The sequence below is a fragment of the Hylaeus anthracinus genome, unplaced genomic scaffold (assembly GCF_026225885.1).
Source record: "Hylaeus anthracinus isolate JK02 unplaced genomic scaffold, UHH_iyHylAnth1.0_haploid 11982, whole genome shotgun sequence".
NCBI classification, from domain to species: domain Eukaryota; kingdom Metazoa; phylum Arthropoda; class Insecta; order Hymenoptera; family Colletidae; genus Hylaeus; species Hylaeus anthracinus.
In genome coordinates this window covers 2172952-2193352 of record NW_026534330.1, presented here as the reverse complement: position 1 = coordinate 2193352, position 20401 = coordinate 2172952, and the positions used below count along the sequence as shown (strand labels likewise).

The 20401-nt window shown below is 31.0% G+C and overlaps 4 protein-coding genes across 7 annotated transcripts in view; all 4 read left to right on the top strand.

The window, feature by feature from the left end:
- Positions 1-12233, top strand: part of LOC128885887 (guanine nucleotide exchange factor DBS-like) — a 14861-nt gene extending 2628 nt beyond the window's left edge. For 2 of the 3 annotated variants that reach the window (XM_054140212.1, XM_054140215.1), the window contains exons 2-16: positions 3946-4041; positions 4133-4247; positions 4327-4417; positions 4506-4736; positions 4821-5080; positions 5165-5399; positions 6436-6630; positions 6699-6875; positions 6955-7140; positions 7212-7547; positions 7619-7936; positions 8018-8215; positions 8292-8500; positions 8591-8789; positions 8867-12233. In XM_054140212.1, coding sequence (XP_053996187.1) covers positions 3946-4041; positions 4133-4247; positions 4327-4417; positions 4506-4736; positions 4821-5080; positions 5165-5399; positions 6436-6630; positions 6699-6875; positions 6955-7140; positions 7212-7547; positions 7619-7936; positions 8018-8215; positions 8292-8500; positions 8591-8789; positions 8867-9094 — 3074 coding nt within the window. In that variant the 3' untranslated portion in view covers positions 9095-12233. Of the gene's footprint in view, positions 1-3514; positions 3752-3945; positions 4042-4132; positions 4248-4326; positions 4418-4505; positions 4737-4820; positions 5081-5164; positions 5400-6435; positions 6631-6698; positions 6876-6954; positions 7141-7211; positions 7548-7618; positions 7937-8017; positions 8216-8291; positions 8501-8590; positions 8790-8866 lie in introns of those variants that run through there. The other variant, XM_054140213.1, reaches the window with a different exon arrangement.
- LOC128885900 (uncharacterized) lies at positions 42-2401 on the top strand. The gene is made up of 3 exons (XM_054140259.1): positions 42-627; positions 1036-1232; positions 1336-2401. Exons 2-3 carry the CDS (start codon positions 1077-1079, stop codon positions 2368-2370), a joined length of 1191 nt encoding a protein of 396 aa, XP_053996234.1. The 5' UTR covers positions 42-627; positions 1036-1076; the 3' UTR covers positions 2371-2401.
- A 211-nt stretch (positions 12234-12444) lies between the features above and the next one.
- Positions 12445-14999, top strand: LOC128885904 (adenylate kinase). Its single transcript, XM_054140269.1, has 4 exons — positions 12445-12736; positions 12872-13108; positions 13385-13552; positions 13630-14999. The coding sequence occupies exons 1-4, from the start codon at positions 12620-12622 to the stop codon at positions 13867-13869; spliced, it is 762 nt and encodes a 253-aa protein (XP_053996244.1). The 5' UTR covers positions 12445-12619; the 3' UTR covers positions 13870-14999.
- Positions 15000-15140: 141 nt separating this feature from the next.
- On the top strand, positions 15141-20399 carry LOC128885889 (cullin-4B). 2 transcript variants are annotated; one of them, XM_054140218.1, is made up of 11 exons: positions 15141-15636; positions 16359-16722; positions 16795-16983; positions 17059-17205; positions 17294-17480; positions 17565-17757; positions 17842-18143; positions 18248-18478; positions 18564-18842; positions 18924-19076; positions 19160-20399. In XM_054140218.1, the coding sequence occupies exons 1-11, from the start codon at positions 15333-15335 to the stop codon at positions 19253-19255; spliced, it is 2445 nt and encodes an 814-aa protein (XP_053996193.1). In that variant the 5' UTR covers positions 15141-15332; the 3' UTR covers positions 19256-20399. The 2 variants fall into 2 exon arrangements, with proteins under 2 accessions (XP_053996193.1, XP_053996194.1); XM_054140219.1 differs by lacking the exon at positions 15141-15636 and adding an exon at positions 15665-15966.
- Positions 20400-20401: the final 2 nt, after the last annotated feature.

Genomic DNA, 20401 nt, shown 5'->3' with positions numbered 1-20401 from the left:
TAACGGAAAACACTGACCAATCAGAGCGCGAGGATGCCGATGGAGCGTAGGCTACGCGCTAGGCGGCAGCGCTCATACGCTACTGCAAGCGCTCCATCGGCATCCTCGCGCTCTGATTGGTCAGTGTTTTCCGTTAATATCTCCTCAACGAAACCTCGGACAACATTTTCGCTAAGGAAAAAGTTGTTTCAAATCACCCCCCGAACCACCTCTTTCAAGGTGTTACAACATTTCTGGGACACCCTGTATTCAAAAATTCCAACAGCAAACTAAACATTTGTTTCCAAAATAAGTTTATTCGTAGACGTCTGGTCGCTCGACACTTTTTCTTACAATTAATAGAATACATCGATAAAGTTTGGTTGAACGTTTTAGTAGCACCCTTTATTCGCCCGAATGCAACGTAGAACTGTCCTCTATGTACGGTACTGGACGTGTTATCCCCTCCATGCGGTATTACGATTACGTTCGCCATATCATTGAGCGTGGTGCTTCACTATATCAACCGGTATATCGAGAATCACGAACAATCTGTATCGGGATAATACGCATTTGCAAATGTGGTACCTTTCGAAATATACTGCAATTGATTTTACGGAGATAATCACAAAGTTAAGCCGATAAAAGGTAAGTAAACTTTGACTTGCCACGTACCATAAAGATCAAAGTTGGAAAACCGTCGTCATAGATAGCGATTCTCAACTTTGTTGGTGTCAAACGAATATATTTCTTACTCCTTTTCGTCTTTACATGATAACTTGTAGAAACACGTTTATTTTCTATCCGTGTAACGTTCTTCGCAATAATTTTATTTATTATTGTATTTTGTTATTCGTAGATTTTTAATTTCACAAAAAATGTTATAATTGCCATGTATGTATAAGTGACATTGTAATCAGCTGATCCTTTGTTTAGAATGTTTCCATTTGAAATTCTTATTGTAGAGTGTTTCATTAAAGCATAATACTTTATTTATAACTTGAGTTATCTTTTGTTAATATGCATTTTTATCATTGTAATATTAATTTTTACCAGAAAGTGTTAAAAAGCACATCCTTGTATAAAGTTTGGTGGACATGGATGCTAATTTATGTGAAAAAAATGAAATGCTAGTGCAAGCAGGTGTTGTTACATTCCAAGACATATCATGTGACAAAAATGAGAAAACAGAAGTATCTAATTGTCAATGTATAGTCAATGATGAATTGACATATACACAAACAAAAGGAAAGGTAAGTGAATATCCACCTTCTATCATGCATAAAAAAATGTTTTAAAATAATTAAAATTTAATATTAATTTCTATAATGTGTATACAAGTACATTTCATTGCAGGCATTACACATAGATGCAACAAACATTCCTTCCAAGCTAAAGAAAAGTTTGTCTAAAATTAAAGTAAAAAAACCTAAACTTGAGCGGGAATCAAGTTATGATTCTACAAAGTTAGAAGATAGTCCAGCGCAAGTATTAGAGCGATTTAAACGTGGATGTGAATGTCAGGATGATCAGTGCTTTAAAGGTCTAAATTCTGAAACTGTATACCGGCACAGACTGAACATTGCAGAATTAACAAAGGCTGAACATGATATGTATTTAATGGGTGTTACCATGGCATGCTTGACAAATCCATATGAAACAGCAAGACATACAGAGCGGCGTAGATTGCGAGCACAGTATGTGTATCAAGGTCGAAGAGTTTGTTTAGATGCTTTTTTATACTTAGAGAACTGTACGCATTACCAAATAAAAAGAATTAGGAAACATTTAATGACTCATGGCGTGACACCGCGGGTTCATGGAAATCACGGAAAAATTCCACACAACACGTTTTCCTTAGATATTTATAAAATTGCCACAGAATTTTTAAAAAATTTTATGGAACTTCAGGAAGCAAAACAAAAAACTAAAGTTGCTAAACATGCACAGTTACATCTTCCGTCTGATATTACGCGTAAAGTAGTATATGATTCGTATATACAATATTGTAGGAAACTATCACCTAATATTAAAATAATGGGATATTCGACATTTAGGAGATTTATGAAAGTTCAATTTCCGCAAGTAAAGTTTGCAAAATTAGAATTTGTAGTTAGAAATCAAAGTGTACAAAGTCAAGGGTGTAGCAAAACAGATTTGGAGAAGAAGGATCTCGCGGATGAAAAATTATCCGAGTCAGCAAACTTAATAACAGAGGATGGTGCCTTATTACCTTTATTAATTGCTAGTGAAACGGGACAAAGCGATACTTATTTTTTGACACCAGTCAGCAAATTACAAGATGGTATAAGTTATCAGATAACTACAAGTGGGCTTCTAGTCAATAAACCAGCATTGCCCATCACTTTAACTAAAGTAAACGCTATTTAAAAATAAAAATTTTTATATATAAAATAATATATGTAATAATATATTTATATACTTACACAAAAAATAAATATTTAAGTGATATTTTAAACATCAAATTTTATCTTGACAAAATGATTTTATGGTTGACATTATAAAAAATAAGGGTTTTCTTGGTTTAAGAGCTTTTATGCAACTATATTCATTAAGAATCTCATGTTTTATGGCATGATAATTTATCCCGATTATGTACAAAAAATATTAATAAGTATTCTATATTGAAAATATTGAAACGCAGTATTAACTACCTAAGAAAAAAAAACTGTTAAAGAGAGACAAATGTTTGTTTAATAGACAAGTATTTGGAATGTATAACCATTTAGTGATATAATGGTATCATTATGTTATGTAGATGGTGTATGTAGGTTACACAAGTTTTTATTATGTGTATTAGAATAATTTAATGCAAATTCATACCCCATATTTTAATGTAAAAATAAATATAAATACTTAAATATAGCCCATATTATAACTGATTTATATATATTTATAATCTCTTATATAAAATATCTTATTCTAATAAAAATCAATATCTACAGTCAAACATGTAAAATAAGTATTTACAAAAGTTAAGAATTCGATCTGATTGTATTATGTTAATGTTTACATTTTATACAACACAAATGTGTAATAAATAATTGAGCAATAAATAATTTGTATTTTTTCAATATATGAATAAGTTTTTTTTGTTTTATTCTTTTATATTTTAAGCACATAATTGTTATTTGAATGATAAATTTAAATATAATAACGACCAAATCCAAAAATTTAAATCACTTGATATCATAGTTAAACTCCAAGTATGTAAATCAAGGAACTGAAGAATCTTCGTACAGTGGCTCACAAATCATTTAAGAATGAATCAACAGGTCACAAATTAAAATGCTGTTTCTATCTTTTTATAATATACCAATTATTAATATATAGAACCATGTTTATTTGATATTTACCTAGTAACTTGGTATATATATATATAGTTTTTTGTTTTCAAATGCATTACATCTTATTATTCATTCAGTTCAAGTTTGAGAGCCTCTTGTTTTACAGTTACAGCAGAAATGTTGTTGGTACAACAGGGAACTGCTTCAGTTAGAGTCAGCAAGGTCATATGGGTGCACTCTGAGGTCTCAGTCATATACAGTAAATATTGCATAAGTGATCATCAATACAAACTGTAATAACATAAAACCACATCATGGTTGAAGTCATTTTTTAGAACAGTAATATATTTTTAGCAATGATGTATTGTAAGAGTTACGTATGCTAAAAGAAGCTTACAAAGTTTATACATTAATTTACTGTGCAAAGTTAACAATATCAAAGTTCAATCAACCACAAGATGATGGTAATTTAATTAATTATACATAACAGTACTATAAATTATGTAAATAATATAAGCTTTAAGTACTATAAGTGTAAATGTTTTAAACTACGATATTTAAATTGTTTAGCATCATATGTACCCCTTATGTACATTTATCTTTACAATCATGTAAGTTGTTTAAATCTATATAATATAATCAAATTTGTTTTACACAGAAGATGTAGAGAGTATGACTGGTGAGATTGAAAATGGAGATTTGGCAATCCGAGATGTTGCAGACCTTCTTCAATCACAGTATGCTATTATAGCAGGTAATTAAAGTCTACATTAACTAGTATTGTATAAGATTACTTTTTAATCATTAGTTTCTGATTTTCATTTACATTTTGCATGTACTCATAGGAGGAAAAACTCGAGAGGGTTGTCCAATAATTACCTTTCCTGATAATGGTAACTTTCATAATTTATCTGACTTGGATTATCAACGTCTCATGCTGTATCTTACTTCTGTGCCAACGTGAGATCTTAACTCTTATGTTGTTATTATTGTTGTCTATAAACTTCGGTTATTTGAAAGTGTTAATGGTGATTTTCAGTTTACAAGAAGCTGATCTTGGGTTCCATTTAATAATTGATAGAAGAAATGATAAGTGGAACTCTGTGAAAACTGTCTTATTAAAAATCTCTGTAAGTATGCATATTGACAAATATTATGGTTTAACAAGAGGTAAAATAATAAGACTAGATATTATAATGTAATTATTTTATTCTTCAGGGTTTCTTTCCTGGTTTAGTGCATGTAGCATATGTTCTTCGTCCAGCTGGATTTTTACAAAAAACTATATCTGAAGTGTCAAATAGATTATTTCGAGAAGATTTCAAGTTCAGGGTTATATTTTTAGCAAACATTGTTGAACTTCATGAGTTTATAGATAAAGATCAGCTAACCGAGCAACTTGGTGGCAGTCTATCATACTGTCATCATACTTGGATACAAAACAGAATCGTAAGATTTTTATCTATAAGACAGAAAAAAAATAGTATAGAAATATGTGTTGCGACATTCTAATTTTATTCATATTTCCTATAGAGTTTAGAAAAATTTTCATCAATGACACAAGACGTATCTTTTGCATTGGATTCTTTTACACGGCGGTTAGCCGAGATTGAATTTCCCAACAACACCGTTGCAACCACATCTTTGTTATCCCAGCAACAAGTCGAATACAATGAATTAAAAGAAGAAATCCTTAGTGCTGCAAGACATGGTGAAGCACTTTTAGACAGTGTACGACAAGTAACTGGCAAGGGAACAGCTGATAGACTAGGAAATGTTGCGGCGGTAGAAAGGTGCGAGATAATTTAATTTAAGAATAAATTGATATATCGCGTAGTTCCTAAGTATAAATAGAGATGTATTGGAATCGTTTTCAGATTGCTTGTTCAACTGGAAGAAACAGAACGCACTTTTGACTTGTTTTGGTCGCATCACAGTTCTCGTTTAAGGCACTGCCTAGCTTTGAGACAATTCGAAGCTGACTTTAGAGAATTACAAGCAACATTGGACCAACATTTAAAAACTATAGAAGATATGACGGAAGTAGGAGAAACTCAAGCACGAGTTGAACAGTTACTTTGCGACACATCGGCGTTTCAACGAATATGTAGAGTATGTACCTCTATTTTATATACATCTGCATCATTCTATATTGTTCAATAAAAACACCTGTTCAAATTTATGATGCAAAGCAACAAAAGTACATAAGATTAACGTCAGCCTAAATAGATATTTTCATAAACAAGAAAGGATAACATTCATATGATATATATTTAGTACCCATTAAACAGTTATTACCACATGTAAATTACTATACATGTATCATTCTCAATCATACACAGTTAATGAAATCATATAATTAAAGAAATCAAAGTAATAGAATATTAATGGCTTTAAGTTTGAGAATGTTCATAATGCACTTAAAGCAACATGATGCAATATCCAAACCAGTATAACATATCGTTTGATCCGATATTACATGTAATAAATTTGTATTAGATATTGTTAATAAATTTCATGTATAATACAAATTCTGGTTTGGATACTTTGGATAAACTGTCACACATACATATAATGCACATCATGCACAAATGTTACTTTGCACCGCTTTCCTCATTTTGTCGATAGTCCTATTTGTTGCATACCATGTGGATTTGGGTCTTGGTAAGCAGTCCACTCAACAAAATACATATATTTTGTAATAGATTTACATTTTTAAACACAGTGACAATAATTTAGTACTTGAAATATTAAATTCTGTACTTATTATATTTCGAAATAAAATAAGAAACGAATTACTCTTAGCAGTTTCTTTATGGGTTTGTGAATTAAATCTCTATCAAAGGTATTCTCTCGATAGATGCATATATATGTATATGTTGTAAGTTCAAAAATCGTACATTCCGAAATAAAAAAAAAAATAGGGATTTAATTCATGCTTTGTACTGGCATGATGGGTCTTTGAGAATGAATATCATTGTTATTTCTCACTTTGCACTGCACGTAAGATAGCACCTTTTTTTTTAATTACTTTTTTTAGACGAATAATGAACATTTGATGAAAAAAAGTTCAATGACTGTTTGTAGTTTTCTTGTTAATGTGATTTCAACATTTGCTAAACATAAATAAAGTTACATACATTTATAGGGAGATATAGAACGAGCAGAGGAAGTGATATCGGCTGGTCAGCAACTGTTGTCTGGTAGGCACCAATGTCCGACGGACGTCGTAGAACCTAAATGCGTAGAGTTACAGAGAATTTGTACTATTCTAAGTCAAAGATTGGAAAGGCGACTACATATGTTATCCAAATGCAGAGAACTTATGGAACGAATAGATAAGGTAACCCTTACAAGTTAAGAAAATATTTAAGATAGAAATTTCTAATAATCTTCCGCTTGTACGCATAGGCAAATACGTGGTGCACACGTGGAGTAGAATTACTTGCATCACAAAATAATATTACACCACCCGACCAAGCGCTTCAAGAATTACAAGAATTGATAGAAGCTGCAGAAGAATTTCACCATCCCAGATGTATTTTTCAAGACTCTGTAATGCCTGAAACTAAAGCTCTTATTACACAAGTATGACAAATCATTTGCATAGCAATTCATTTTTATCTTCATGATTTGGCTTGGTATGTCTTTTGATTTGGTTTATTAGGTTTTGCAAAGAATAGAAGATGTGTCTTTAATGTGTGATAAAAGAATAATGACACTCAAGCAGCAATTGATTAAACCAGCGAGACCAGTTCAAACTGTAACACCTGAACCAGTTAAGCCACTGCAATCACTGCCTCAGACTGTCAAACCTGGAAGAATTCTGAAAAAAGCTAACACTATGCCAAAGGTAAAATATTATATTTTGCGGTTTAATATATATTGCATTATAAATTACTTTAACTGTATACGTTTTTTTAGATGGAGATGAGCCCTATAGAGGGGGAATCTTCATCGCCGGAAAGTGAGTCCAAAGATGTAGAAGCTTTACGTTTAAAACGTGGACACGTGTTGGCGGAACTTGTTGAAACTGAACGAATTTATGTTGCCGAGTTAGGTTCTATAATTAAAGGGTACAAAATGGAATTAACAAATGAGGCAATGGCACATTTAATACCGGCAGCATTAGTAGGCAAAGGAGATATTTTATTTGGTAACCTAGAAGATATTTACAGTTTTCACGGAGAGATGTTTTTAAGAGATTTAGAGAACTGTATTTCAAATACCGAACTTGTTGCATTATGTTTTGTACAAAGAGTAAGTGTTGTCTACATATGTCTCTAATAAATTGTATAAATCATTCTAACATAAAATCTTTTTATTTCTAGCGTGAAGTATTCTTCAGATTATATAGTTATTATTGTCAAAATATTCAAAGATCGGAAAGATTACGAGAACAGATACAAAATGAACCACAGTTTCTCTCCACTTGTCAACAGAGACTTGGTCATAAATTACCTCTTGCTGCATACCTTCTTAAACCTGTACAACGTATAACAAAATACCAATTGTTGCTAAAAGATCTTTTAAAATATAGCGACGAACCATCGTGTTGCACTGAATTACAAGAAGCTTTGGACTGTATGCTAGTTGTATTAAAATGCGTCAACGATAGTATGCATCAGACTGCGATTACTGGATTCGGTGTAAGTGCTTACACAATTTTTTTTTATTATTATTATCGCTTCATCATATTTAATGATGTTCTGTTATATTTTTATTTTTAGGGAGATTTAAATGCACAAGGTGAGCTCTTGTTACAAGGCTCTTTCAGTGTATGGAGTAGCAGTAAACGAGAACGACTTCTCAGGTTAAAGCCATCTCAACGCCATATTTTCTTGTATGAAAAGGCTCTTATATTTTGTAAACACAGTAAACCCCAAGCTCACAATAAAGCTACCTATCACTTTAAGAGATATTTGAAGGTAACTTTTTACGATTTCTTATATTTCTATTGAATTTTATGTGTGTCTTCAATGTATGATATATTATCTTTGTCAGATGTCGCAAATTGGACTGACTGAATCAGTTAAAGGTGATGCCAGGCGTTTTGAAATTTGGCTTCAAGGTCGGGCTGAAGTCCATACAATACAGGCATCTACCGTTGACGTCAAACAATCTTGGGTCCGCCAAATTAAAGGCGTTTTAATGTCCCAATTAGCCGAACTTAAAGGAAAACAAAACTCTGCTCTTGGAAAGACCAACCATAAGTATGTCGTACATGTACTTGTAATTGGGCGCTAAATTTAAAATTCTGATAACGATAATGCAACTTCTTTTTATTACAAAAATGCTTGCAGACCTCTACGACAAACAATTTCGTGGGAAGCACAAGGCAGCGTGTCTGGATCTCTACGGACTCTTTCAGTTGATGGTAGCAGCGTTATATCACACATTACAGATGTCTCGCAATCAACGGAAGACGATGTCGCTTGGAGTTCGGAAAACAGTAATACTGATGATGAAGATGCTTTCAGTGAAAACCCTGGTCCAGCTCCCGTAAGTTTCTTTCGTCTTGAATGCTTAACCATTAGTTAGATGAAGTTAACACCGTACCCGAAATTGTATCCAATTAGGGTGGAAGATACGTAGCATTAGCTGATTATTGTGCAGTTGGACAGTCTGAAGTTACTATGCGTGAAGGAGACAATCTAGAACTTCTTAAGGTTGGTTGTGCTGGTTGGTGGTTTGTAAAATTAATAGGTACTGGAATAGAAGGATGGGCACCTGCAGCTTACTTGGAACCAATTAATCGAAAAACGTCGCGCAGCTCACAGTCGGTCAACAGTCAAGAAACCATGTGAAACAGGCGTCTAACACACTAGGTTTTTCTGGTGTGTTAGGTTTATACCATGTCGTTAATGAGTAACAGTTGTTAAAGAGTAGTATTAAAAATCGCATATGGAGGCTTTTGTAATATAAAGGTATGGACAAGACTTTGGAAATTTTGCATAAAATTCAACTCATAATATAAATACATCATATTAGATTTCTAATTCTGTAAACTATATAATACAGCAATATGCGCTTGATTAATATAATTAATCAGTGAGCAGTTATAATTACATGTAATTTTTGAAACTAAAATCAGATGAAAATGAATTTGAAAGAAGAATCTGATCACGTAATCTTTTACAAAGAAGTCAGGGAATAGAAGAATGTATGAAGTTTTGGTTACATAAATTGTGCTCGAAACCATTTGTTGGTGAAAGTACTTTATGCAGAAAAAATAGAATTTGCATTTACTAAACAAATATACTATTAATTAGATTTATTCTTACAAAGAGAATAACATTTATAGAATTGTACAAAATATGTTTCGCTAGCGAATTAAAATCATGTGCAAGCATATAAGCAGATTTACATTAACATGATTTAAAATTGCTATAAATAATACAGATTTGTATTTAACGTTACATATTGTCCTACTGATAAGAAAATTACTATAATGAAATACAATCATTCAGTTGCTACTTCCTTAAAAATTTCCATAGTAATATAAAGGATTAAACTTACCTGTACTTATAAGCTGCATAAAATTCGGCCGTGTGCAAATATTCCAAAGTTCATACGATATAAAACTTGAGATGATTTTATTTAGTATAATACGTTTTGTATAGTAAAAACTTGTGTACAGGTACAGAAAGAAATCTAATGCATCTGCGTTATATTTATTATCTATTTTCTAGTGAAATCACGACCATGTATGACGCAAGGTTTAGATATATACGAAGATTCTATGCGAATATGAATTTATTTATTTTTACAACTAATACAGTACAACATAAAATATAACTTTCACGATGTTTTATCGTGCGTGAATTTAGAATATTTGCAAACTATCGGAAATTGGTCAAAGAGTCCTTGAAATAGAAACAGGAGATCAAACATTTATTTGATGCTTCTGTAACTGAAATATAGAAAAATAGAACTACTTTGTTGGCACATTAGTGTAGCTAGGATAGAAATTATATTGCTAATAAGTCTTTGCGACCAAACAGCTTGATATTAGTATTATTTTAGTAAATAATAAATAACGTATTTAAAATATTTGAGTAAAGATGAAACAAACGATAACAAGGAGTTAAGTAACATATACAAAAGTTTTTTAGAGGTTAAAAATTTAACACCAAGCATTGTGCAATATTTAACACTGATTGTAATAAACTTTAGAATGTAACATTTTAGTAAAAGATGCAATTTCGATTTTAGCAAAGTTAATAATCAACCAATTTCTTAAGCATTGAATAATAATGAAACATGTATAATAATGTAATTTGTACTAAAAGTTTATATGAACACAGAAGAACTAAGAAATTGTTAAGAATTAACATTTTTTTTTGTATAGGTATAGAATGCAATAATTATGTTTACCTTATAATCGAAAATGATCAATATTTCATCGCATAATTTATATTACTTATACAAGTGTTATTTAAGTGTAATTTATATATTATTTATACATAGCAAAATTCTATTGTGATTACGAGATATACATATTGAGTACAAATAATTTATTTTAATACTATGAATATTATTAAAATAAATTCATGTTATAATGTTTAAACTTGAACGCCGTAATAAATGCGTCTGCATAATTAAAGTATACAAGTTTTAATTATGTTGTTAATGTTTGATTAGAAGAACTTGTGAATTTTTAGCCAAAGAAAATTTTATACTTTTCTTTGGTAAGATAAAGCTGGAGAAACTATTAATTTATAGTTGTGAATATTTGTAATTAATGTGATTATTTAAATTTTGTAATTAATTAGAATTTATCATTTTTATCCACCTTCACGCCGTCCTGATACTAACTAGTTATAGGATTTAATCAGACAAAATTTAATTGTTTTACGTTTACCATTTAATTTATACATCGACAATTTGTTTGAAACATATTATAAGGTTTTATGTGTATTGAAAAACAGCAATATTGAGTGATAATAAAAATCGAATATTGTTACATATTTGCAAAAAGCGCTTTTAAACTGTATTCGATTAATCATCCTTTTCATACAAAATGAAAATAACGCGGTACTTTACAGTACTCGATATGTCATGCAATTATACAAATATACAATCTACGAAATACGATAAATTATTTGTTTGAATGTAAAAGAAACAGTATAGCTTTAAATTTTACTTTAAAATTTAGATTATTCCTTTATGTGTCGACACATATAACCTAGGATAAGCGATTGAAAAAACATTCAGGCATTTAGAATCTTGTGTAGACAACATTAAATTAATATATAGACAATAAACACACGCCTGTTGTGAAATAGTTCCATTTGAATATACATATTACAGATATACTAATAATTTTGGACATAAGTAAGACACTGTTAATATACTTCCGTTTAGAAATTAAATCAGTAACAGATTGTCACTGAAAAAATGTTCGTTCTGTGCAATATGTATAACGTTGCGGTATAAGATTATTCAAAATGTGGGCCTTGTGTTTGAATCATTAAACAATGCATTAATTTAAAAAGTAATTAAAAAGTTAACTACAAGTTTTTAATGAAAGGTTCCTTATGTTGTTCCTTTAAAGTAAATTTAATAAAATTTATTTTTACACGTAAGAATAATATGGACCCTAATCTCTCTTCTATTTATGAGAAAGTTAAATTATCCGAGACAAATTTTAAAACTTTTTAACGAAGAAGAAACGCAGGTGACGCATTCTTGTTTATTTTAAATATGGAATTCGCTTTTTGATTCCGATTAAGTTACGAGTACTAATGAAAGTTGAATAATAAAATTATGAATGATGTTGTAATAATTGCGCTTAAGTTAGTGATAGTACGATACAAGTCATTAGTATTTAATGATTATTTGAAACCCTGAAATGTATTACATAGTTAAGTACATGATCTAATTAATATTGTATTTTGTTCGATATAAAACGATATAATATGATAAAAATACATACGAATTGCAAAAAAAGGTTCTTCTATTTACATATCCTTTCTTATTCCAGCTTTTGTGTAGTATAAATGTATTAAATCTGAATTAAAGTAATGTAAAATGTAATGATCTAACGTTTAAGTGATTTCATCGTATTTGGAATTCAAATTTAAATCTTTGGCGTGTCGATTCGATATTAATTTAAAAAAGGAACGCTAGATGAGGTAAGTGTGGATCCATACCAGAAATTATTTTGTTGCGTTATTTCAACGGAGACCGTGAGTGGGAATTAATGGTGCTTGATAATCGCGCTGTTCGTAACAGTGATATGTACTCTTGATAGTGAACTTTGACATAAGCGTTTTTTGGAAAAGTCGTCTTTTTTCAGTTGCTCTTAAAGAAAGTATTGATAAATAAAAATGGCTCCGCGAACGGAAGCAGTACCAAAGGAACATGCCGATTTACCGAAAGAAAGACCGAATAAAGGTATTAATGCGGTTTTATTGGGACCACCTGGTTGCGGTAAAGGTACACAGGTAAAGTTTATTTCTTTTACATAAATATTAAGATTACACTTGTTTCAGTCAAAATATTCAAAAGTTTCACATTGTAATTTCTAACCTTTCTGGAACTATTTTCACAGATTTGTTAATTACATATTTATATTTTAGGCTCCATTATTAAAGGAACGATATTGCGTATGTCATTTATCTACAGGCGATATGCTCAGAGCAGAGATTACCTCTGGATCTGCTATCGGAACAGAGATTAAGAAAATAATGGATGAAGGTAAATTGGTCAATGATGATCTTGTTGTTAGCATGATTGATCATAATTTGGACAAGCCTGAATGCAAACGGGGTTTCTTGTTGGATGGTTTTCCAAGAAGTGTTCCACAAGCTCAAAAAGTAAGTTCATAATGAAAGTTTAATATTCAATTATCACTTTCTTATCTAATTATCATTTCGATTTGATTCTTGTTGATATTTAAATAATTCAATGTTACCCTCATTAATCATTATCTCTATGTATTTCTTTATTATTTGTAAAAACTACTTGACCTTGAAATGACATTGAGTAAATCAAAGTAGAACAGTCTTAAAAACATTCTACCTTGAATTAATTAAATTAGTATTAGTAATTAGTATAAAGTATATTTTTAATATATTTTTATACTTACACAGCTTGATGACATGTTAAAGAAGAGGAATACTAAATTGGATGCTGTAATAGAGTTTGGAATTGATGATAATTTGTTGATAAAGAGAATCACAGGTCGTCTGATACATCCTGCAAGTGGTAGATCATATCATGAAGAATTTGCTCCACCCAAGGTCCCTATGAAAGACGATGTAAGTAATAATTATGATTGTTAAGACATAATGCAATTGCTAGATAGTATTGCAAAAATATAGTTCTCTGTTTATAGATCACTGGAGAACCATTGATCAAAAGATCAGATGATAATGCAGAAGCATTGAAAAAACGTTTAGTAACATATCATACACAAACTCAACCATTAGTTGATTATTATGCTATACAAGGAATTCACTATTACATTAATGCTGCTCAATCAAGTAAAAATGTCTTCAAAGATATCGATCGTATATTTTCAAGAACGGTTAAACCAGCAGAGCAAAAGAAAAGTTTCTTTAGTCGGTTCTTTTAAGAAATGAAAATGTTCCAGATCATTCTTCTCTTGTAAGTGAAAAGGCAACTTGTAGTTAATGGGAAATGTTATATCTTAGTATTATGGTAATTTTAGAAAAGCTATAGCATTGTAAATGTACAATTTTCAATTTAAAAGCAATTTACGTGGTTAGGAATACATAGTTCGTATGGTACGTATTTTTTTGATCAAGCAATGTACAGAACACCAAACAGGGAATGTAAGAAAGGGAAAACAATGCAAACATTGTTGCATTGATTTAGTTGCAAGTTATACTGTAAGTTCATAAAGGAAAGTATTATAAATTAATAGGACAAATGCACACACTTTATTAATAGATTGAGCTTGGTGATATTGTGACACATAAGTAAGTCATTTAACTAGGTGAGGGGAGCAACGTATTTGTATATAATGAACAACAGAGAACATTTGTTTGTTTAATTACTGTTATTACAAATATTTTTTATCGATTTCTACTTTGTTTATTTTTGAAACGTATATATGTCTAAACATTTATGTAAATTTTTTTGCATAAAATATACACGCCATTTCTTGCACTTTTGTATTAAAGTTTATAACTAGCAACTTTTAATACAAGACAAATATTTTCGAACATTGTTACGATAACTGAGACATTTTTAGATGAAGAAGTATAAATGTAAATAACTGAATTTTACAGGAAATTTGTTTTATGAATTTAGCATATGCGATTTAGCATAAAGGATTTGGAATTTAGATATAAAAAAAATAATTAGAATAAAATGTCTCATTTACACGTTTTACACGCACATGTATTACCTTTAACATTTTATAATTTAACGAATCTCATACTGGTAAAAAGGTGTGAATATAAAATAACAAATATTTTAACGAATTGTATTGTTAATGCACCGAACGTATTATTACGCTTATATGTATATTCTGAAAAAGAAAAAAGGTTTTACAAACGGCTATAAACGAAACACAATTGTAGATGAAAAATCTATTTTCCGTAAATCAAAGTAATCTAAATATATTCTGGTACAATATTTCTGCCTATTCACGTTGTATCATTATTAAATTGTAAATATTTTACAAAGAGAAATGAATGTACATCTGGATAAAATAAAATTTCTAACCTACTGGTAGAACATTCGATTTTCTTTCAATTCAAAACATTATTTGTAATGATTTTAGCGACTTTGCAACCGTTTTAAAAGGAGGAGGAATGTTAAGAAGAAAGTAACGGTTAAAGATGCGCGGCAAACACGCGGGGCGCACCGGGGTACGCGTATCGCGCATGTGCGGACATTGCCAATTGTTCGCGAGTCTCGTCACAAGTAGAGTCTGGAGATAAATAACTTTTTCCGCTCGTCGAGCACGCAGGGACAAAGGTAGAACAGGAGAGGGAGAATTCATTGGATTTCTTGGTAGAAAACTGTTTTTCCGTGTGCTGAGGGCCGGCGGCCGAGTGATGCACGCATATGTCTAGGCTCGGAGGAACTCAGGTTCTGGCCACAGTACAGGTGAAGAGAACGGCCGCTGATCACGCAGCGGTGGTAAACTTCGGTGCTGCAAAGCGCAGCAAGCTGTCCGCCGTTGCGGTCACGGAGATCAACGAGATCGAAAACATGACGGATACGGCCGCGGCCACCACTGATACTCAGAAGAGAGCCAATTTCTCGGCATTGACCATCGGCAATCCGAACGGCGTCAACAAGATATCATCGAGTTTGGCGAGTGCGAAACCAGGCACAGCTAGAAAGCTCGTCATCAAAAACTTCAAAAGTAAGCAAGACCATAGGGCTACATAACCTCAAAATCAGCTGGTACTAATACGCGAGTTGGTGTATGTAATTTATGGTTGGCAATGTGCCTTCGAACATTGCGACATTCTTTTCGAAATACGACTTTACGAGTTTTGCGGCACCCTCGACCCGCGATTATCCGTCCAAGGACGAATTGGTTCTTACTGCGATTAATAATATGAGACTGACATAACCTAATCTGACACCAAAGGATAACTGAAAACGGATAAACGTCTTTAATACGTACATATTTATTTGCTTTTTCTATGGTTTCCAGAAGATTCGTGTCTATCGATTGTGAAATGTAACGGTACGAGTTAAGATTTTTAATTGCTCCGAATGACTAATGGAAAATAAATATGACTGAAAAATTTTAGTAATTATTGTGTGACAATCTTTAAATGGATGCATGCTCTCAATTTTTACTCAAAGTATTTACGTTCTTTTTGTATTTATCTAATAAATACATAATTGTGAAACACGAGATTATTGGAATCCACGTATAATTTTAATATATAGTTTCATAAAGGATACAACTGTATCAACAATTTCATTAAAACTGTAAATGAAATTGTTCTGTATATTATTTTTATATTGTCATTGTTATAAATTCATTATACTGATAATTCTTATTTAAAACTCAGATTTTTTTATACAATAAAATAGGAATACATAGTTATTAATGTATTGTATTCTATATAGATAAACCAAAATTACCAGAAAATTATCAGGAGCAAACATGGGAGAAATTGCAAGAGGCTGTAATCGCGATACAAACCAGCAAGAGTATCCGTTATTCATTAGAAGAACTTTATCAGGCAGTTGAAAATATGTGTAATCATAAAATGGCATCTACGTTATACACAAAACTCACAAGGTTAACAGAAGCCCATGTCCAGGCTAACATAGAACAGTTCTTAGCAGAATCCATGGACAGGCATATATTCTTGAAAAAAATGAACGAATGCTGGCAGTCGCATTGTAGACAAATGATTATGATTAGGAGTATTTTTCTATACCTGGATAGGACATATGTATTACAAAATCCAAGTATTTTATCCATATGGTTAGTGTTTTATTTCTATGTATGAATTTTTTTATTCACTAGTATCTCATGTTATTGTGCATGGCATTTCAGGGATATGGGATTGCACTTGTTTAGAGTATATATTGTTCTAAACAATTTAGTTCAAACACGTACAGTAGAAGGACTACTTATGCTCATAGAAAAAGAGCGGCAAGGCGACACAGTAGACAGAACGCTTCTTAAATCATTATTACGGATGTTATCAGATTTACAAATTTACCAAGATGCCTTTGAAACTAAGTATGAGTGTGTTATATATTGATATGCGTTAAAACAATTTATTCTTGTGTTTCTGTTATTGACTTCTTTTTGTAGATTTCTGGTAGCCACGGAAAGACTGTATGCTGCTGAAGGTCAGCGATTGATGAACGAACACGATGTTCCTGAGTACTTAGCACACGTGGACAAACGGTTACAGGAAGAAAATGAACGATTGTTACACTACCTTGACGCATCTACAAAGTAAATACTGTATTAATAATTTCTGTATAGATTATTGTGGTATATTTCTTCTATGCTATGTAATATGTATGCCAATTTAATGTTATAGGTGGTCACTAATACACACAGTAGAAAAACAATTACTGTCTGAACATATTAGCAGCATTTTACAGAAAGGATTAAGTGGTCTATTGGATGAAAATAGAATTAGTGATTTATCTTTACTTTATAATTTATATAGTCGAGTGAAAAATGGCCTTGTAGAACTTTGTTTGAATTTTAATTCGTATATAAAGGTATGCTTCATATGTACTTAATGAGTTCGATAATGAATATTTTATAATTTAAATTACAGTTATATTTGTCTATTGTTTCTACAGAAAAAAGGTAAAACCATAGTCATAGATCCAGAAAAAGATAAGACTATGGTTCAGGAGCTTCTAGATTTCAAAGACAAAATGGACAATATAGTTAATACGTGTTTTCATAGAAATGAAAAGTTTGCAAATAGTTTAAAAGAAGCTTTTGAAGCTTTTATTAATCAACGAGCAAATAAACCAGCTGAATTAATAGGTAACATTAATATCTTCGCTTACTAAAAGTGTACCTTTACTATTCCCGATGATAGCGAATTAATGCGTGCTATTGTAATTACAGCAAAGTTTGTCGACTGCAAATTGAGAGCAGGTAACAAAGAAGCGACAGAAGAAGAATTAGAGAGATTATTAGATAAAATTATGGTACTGTTTAGATTTATACATGGAAAAGATGTATTTGAAGCTTTTTATAAAAAAGATTTGGCCAAACGTTTATTAGTGGGTAAATCGGCTTCCGTTGACTCTGAAAAATCCATGTTATCCAAATTAAAACAAGAATGTGGAGGTGGATTCACCAGTAAATTAGAAGGAATGTTTAAAGATATGGAACTCAGCAAAGATATTAATATTGCTTTTAAACAAGTACGTATACATATTCTACTCGACTTTTGATGTTTACTAAACTATAATTTGAATGTATGTTTTCTTTATTTTTTCGATCATAAAATTCTTTCTTCATGAATTAGTACGCAGGAAATCTACAAAATGAATTGTCTGCTAGTAATTTGGATTTAACTGTTTCAATACTTACAATGGGTTACTGGCCAACATATCCTGTAATGGAAGTAACATTACCACCAGAAATGGTTCAGTACCAAGATGTATTTAATAAATTTTATTTGGGAAAGCACAGTGGTAGGAAATTGCAATGGCAACCTACACTGGGTCATTGTGTATTGAAAGCTTGGTTTAATCAGGTATGTCAAATAATAAATACTTGAATTACTTCGATATATGTTTATGAAAAATAATATATACTATTTTATACCGATTTGAAAATAGGGTAACAAGGAGCTTCAAGTGTCGTTGTTTCAAGCATTGGTGTTAATTATGTTTAACGATTCTGACAATTTATCTTTGGAAGATATAAAGGCAGCAACAAATATAGAAGACGGCGAACTTAGGAGAACTTTACAGTCTTTGGCTTGTGGGAAAGCTAGAGTATTGCAAAAAAATCCACGAGGAAGGGATGTTGCAGACAATGATAGATTTGTGTTTAACGCAGACTTTACAAACAAGTTGTTTAGAATTAAAATAAATCAAATTCAAATGAAAGAAACGGTAAAATATATTCTTTAAATATTAACGATCTACATAATAAAAAAGTACGTTCTATGTAATAATGATTCAATTGTTTTTCAGAACGAAGAACAGAAAGCTACGGAAGAGAGAGTCTATCAAGATAGACAGTACCAAATAGATGCAGCTATTGTAAGAATTATGAAAATGAGGAAAACACTCACGCACAATCTGTTGATTAGCGAACTATACAATCAATTAAAGTTCCCCGTAAAGGTGCGTTATCGATCTAAAACGCGTTACATTTTAAATACCTCAAATCGAATGAGTATAATTATGTAACCAAAATTTTATTCCAGCCTGCTGATTTAAAAAAGAGAATTGAATCTCTTATAGATAGGGATTACATGGAGCGAGATAAAGATAATGCAAACGAGTATAACTATGTTGCGTAACCTGAACCAAACGTCGAAGTCATTTCAGACTGGGTTGATGCTATGTTTTGTAGCAAAAGGAACCAATTTGTTTTGGTATTTGCCTACTGTGAATGTGACATATTGAAGAGAAGAAACGAGGAACTTTTAACTGATTGACTGTCAGCATAATGTTGCAGCATGCAGATCAGTTGATTCAAAAAAAAAAAAAAGAGTTAGAGTGGACCTCATTGTTTTGGTTTTTGTAGTGCGTAATGGACACTGGATTAATAAGATCTCCTTTAAACAGTGCTTTACTGTTATTCTTGTGTTGTTTCTGGATTTCGCTAAAAAGGACCATGTGCAAAATGTCTTCAATGGTACAGCATTTAAAATATATCAATTTTTTATCCAGAACAGTTTTTCACAGCATATTAAAAATTTAAGAAGATAATGTAGTAAGGATATTCTAAGAATAAAAATACAATGTATCGTTTGATTGAAAGTGAACAAGAATCCATTACTTATGGCAAATATAAAATAGTATATTGTGGATATAGAATCTAGTGATTACCAAAACCATGTTGAACAAACGGAAAACACATTACGAAGTAAAGGTTTGTGTATTTAATTATCATTCTGATATACGGAAAATATTTATTTTGTCCCAGAATTTTTTTAATGTTTCCGAAAAAAGACGTGCAACGTCATACGCGCATTCTAAAAAAATATGAAAGCCACAAAGTTTAAGAAATCTTATCGGAGATATAATATGTATTTCTGTAATAAATTTGTGTATATTACCTTATAATACAGAGTTTATAAATAATAAGAAATGTTGTACAAATAAGATCCATTTTCATCAAAACAATAGTAAAGCAATACATGTAAGGTTATGATGACTTTAAAAATAATATGAAGCACTTTTTAAATATCGCGGAATTCGTAAACTATTTATACTGTAAACGATATTGTCTGATAGGGTTTTATGTACAAATAGATAATTTCTACATGTCTTTTAAAATTACACATTATTAGTTTTTACGATATTATAATAATAAAATTATTAATTACAAAATGTAATAGAAGTGTTTCATATTATTATATGATGAAAATACTCTGCCATTAGCTTTACGATTTTCACTACAAAATTACAATATTAAGATTAAACACAAATATAAATAATAT

What these genes read in the sequence shown, in the direction of transcription:
- LOC128885900 (XM_054140259.1), top strand. Translation starts at nt 1,077, where the DNA reads ATGGATGCTAATTTATGTGAAAAAAATGAAATGCTAGTGCAAGCAGGT. An exon ending in ATACACAAACAAAAGGAAAG is followed by an intron (nt 1,233 to 1,335) that starts GTAAGTGAATAT and finishes ATTTCATTGCAG; the next exon opens with GCATTACACATAGATGCAAC.
- LOC128885889 (XM_054140218.1), top strand. Translation starts at nt 15,333, where the DNA reads ATGTCTAGGCTCGGAGGAACTCAGGTTCTGGCCACAGTACAGGTGAAG. An exon ending in TTAATATTGCTTTTAAACAA is followed by an intron (nt 18,144 to 18,247) that starts GTACGTATACAT and finishes TTCATGAATTAG; the next exon opens with TACGCAGGAAATCTACAAAA. An exon ending in TGAAAGCTTGGTTTAATCAG is followed by an intron (nt 18,479 to 18,563) that starts GTATGTCAAATA and finishes ATTTGAAAATAG; the next exon opens with GGTAACAAGGAGCTTCAAGT.
- LOC128885904 (XM_054140269.1), top strand. Translation starts at nt 12,620, where the DNA reads ATGGCTCCGCGAACGGAAGCAGTACCAAAGGAACATGCCGATTTACCG. An exon ending in GTTGCGGTAAAGGTACACAG is followed by an intron (nt 12,737 to 12,871) that starts GTAAAGTTTATT and finishes TTTATATTTTAG; the next exon opens with GCTCCATTATTAAAGGAACG. An exon ending in GTGTTCCACAAGCTCAAAAA is followed by an intron (nt 13,109 to 13,384) that starts GTAAGTTCATAA and finishes ATACTTACACAG; the next exon opens with CTTGATGACATGTTAAAGAA.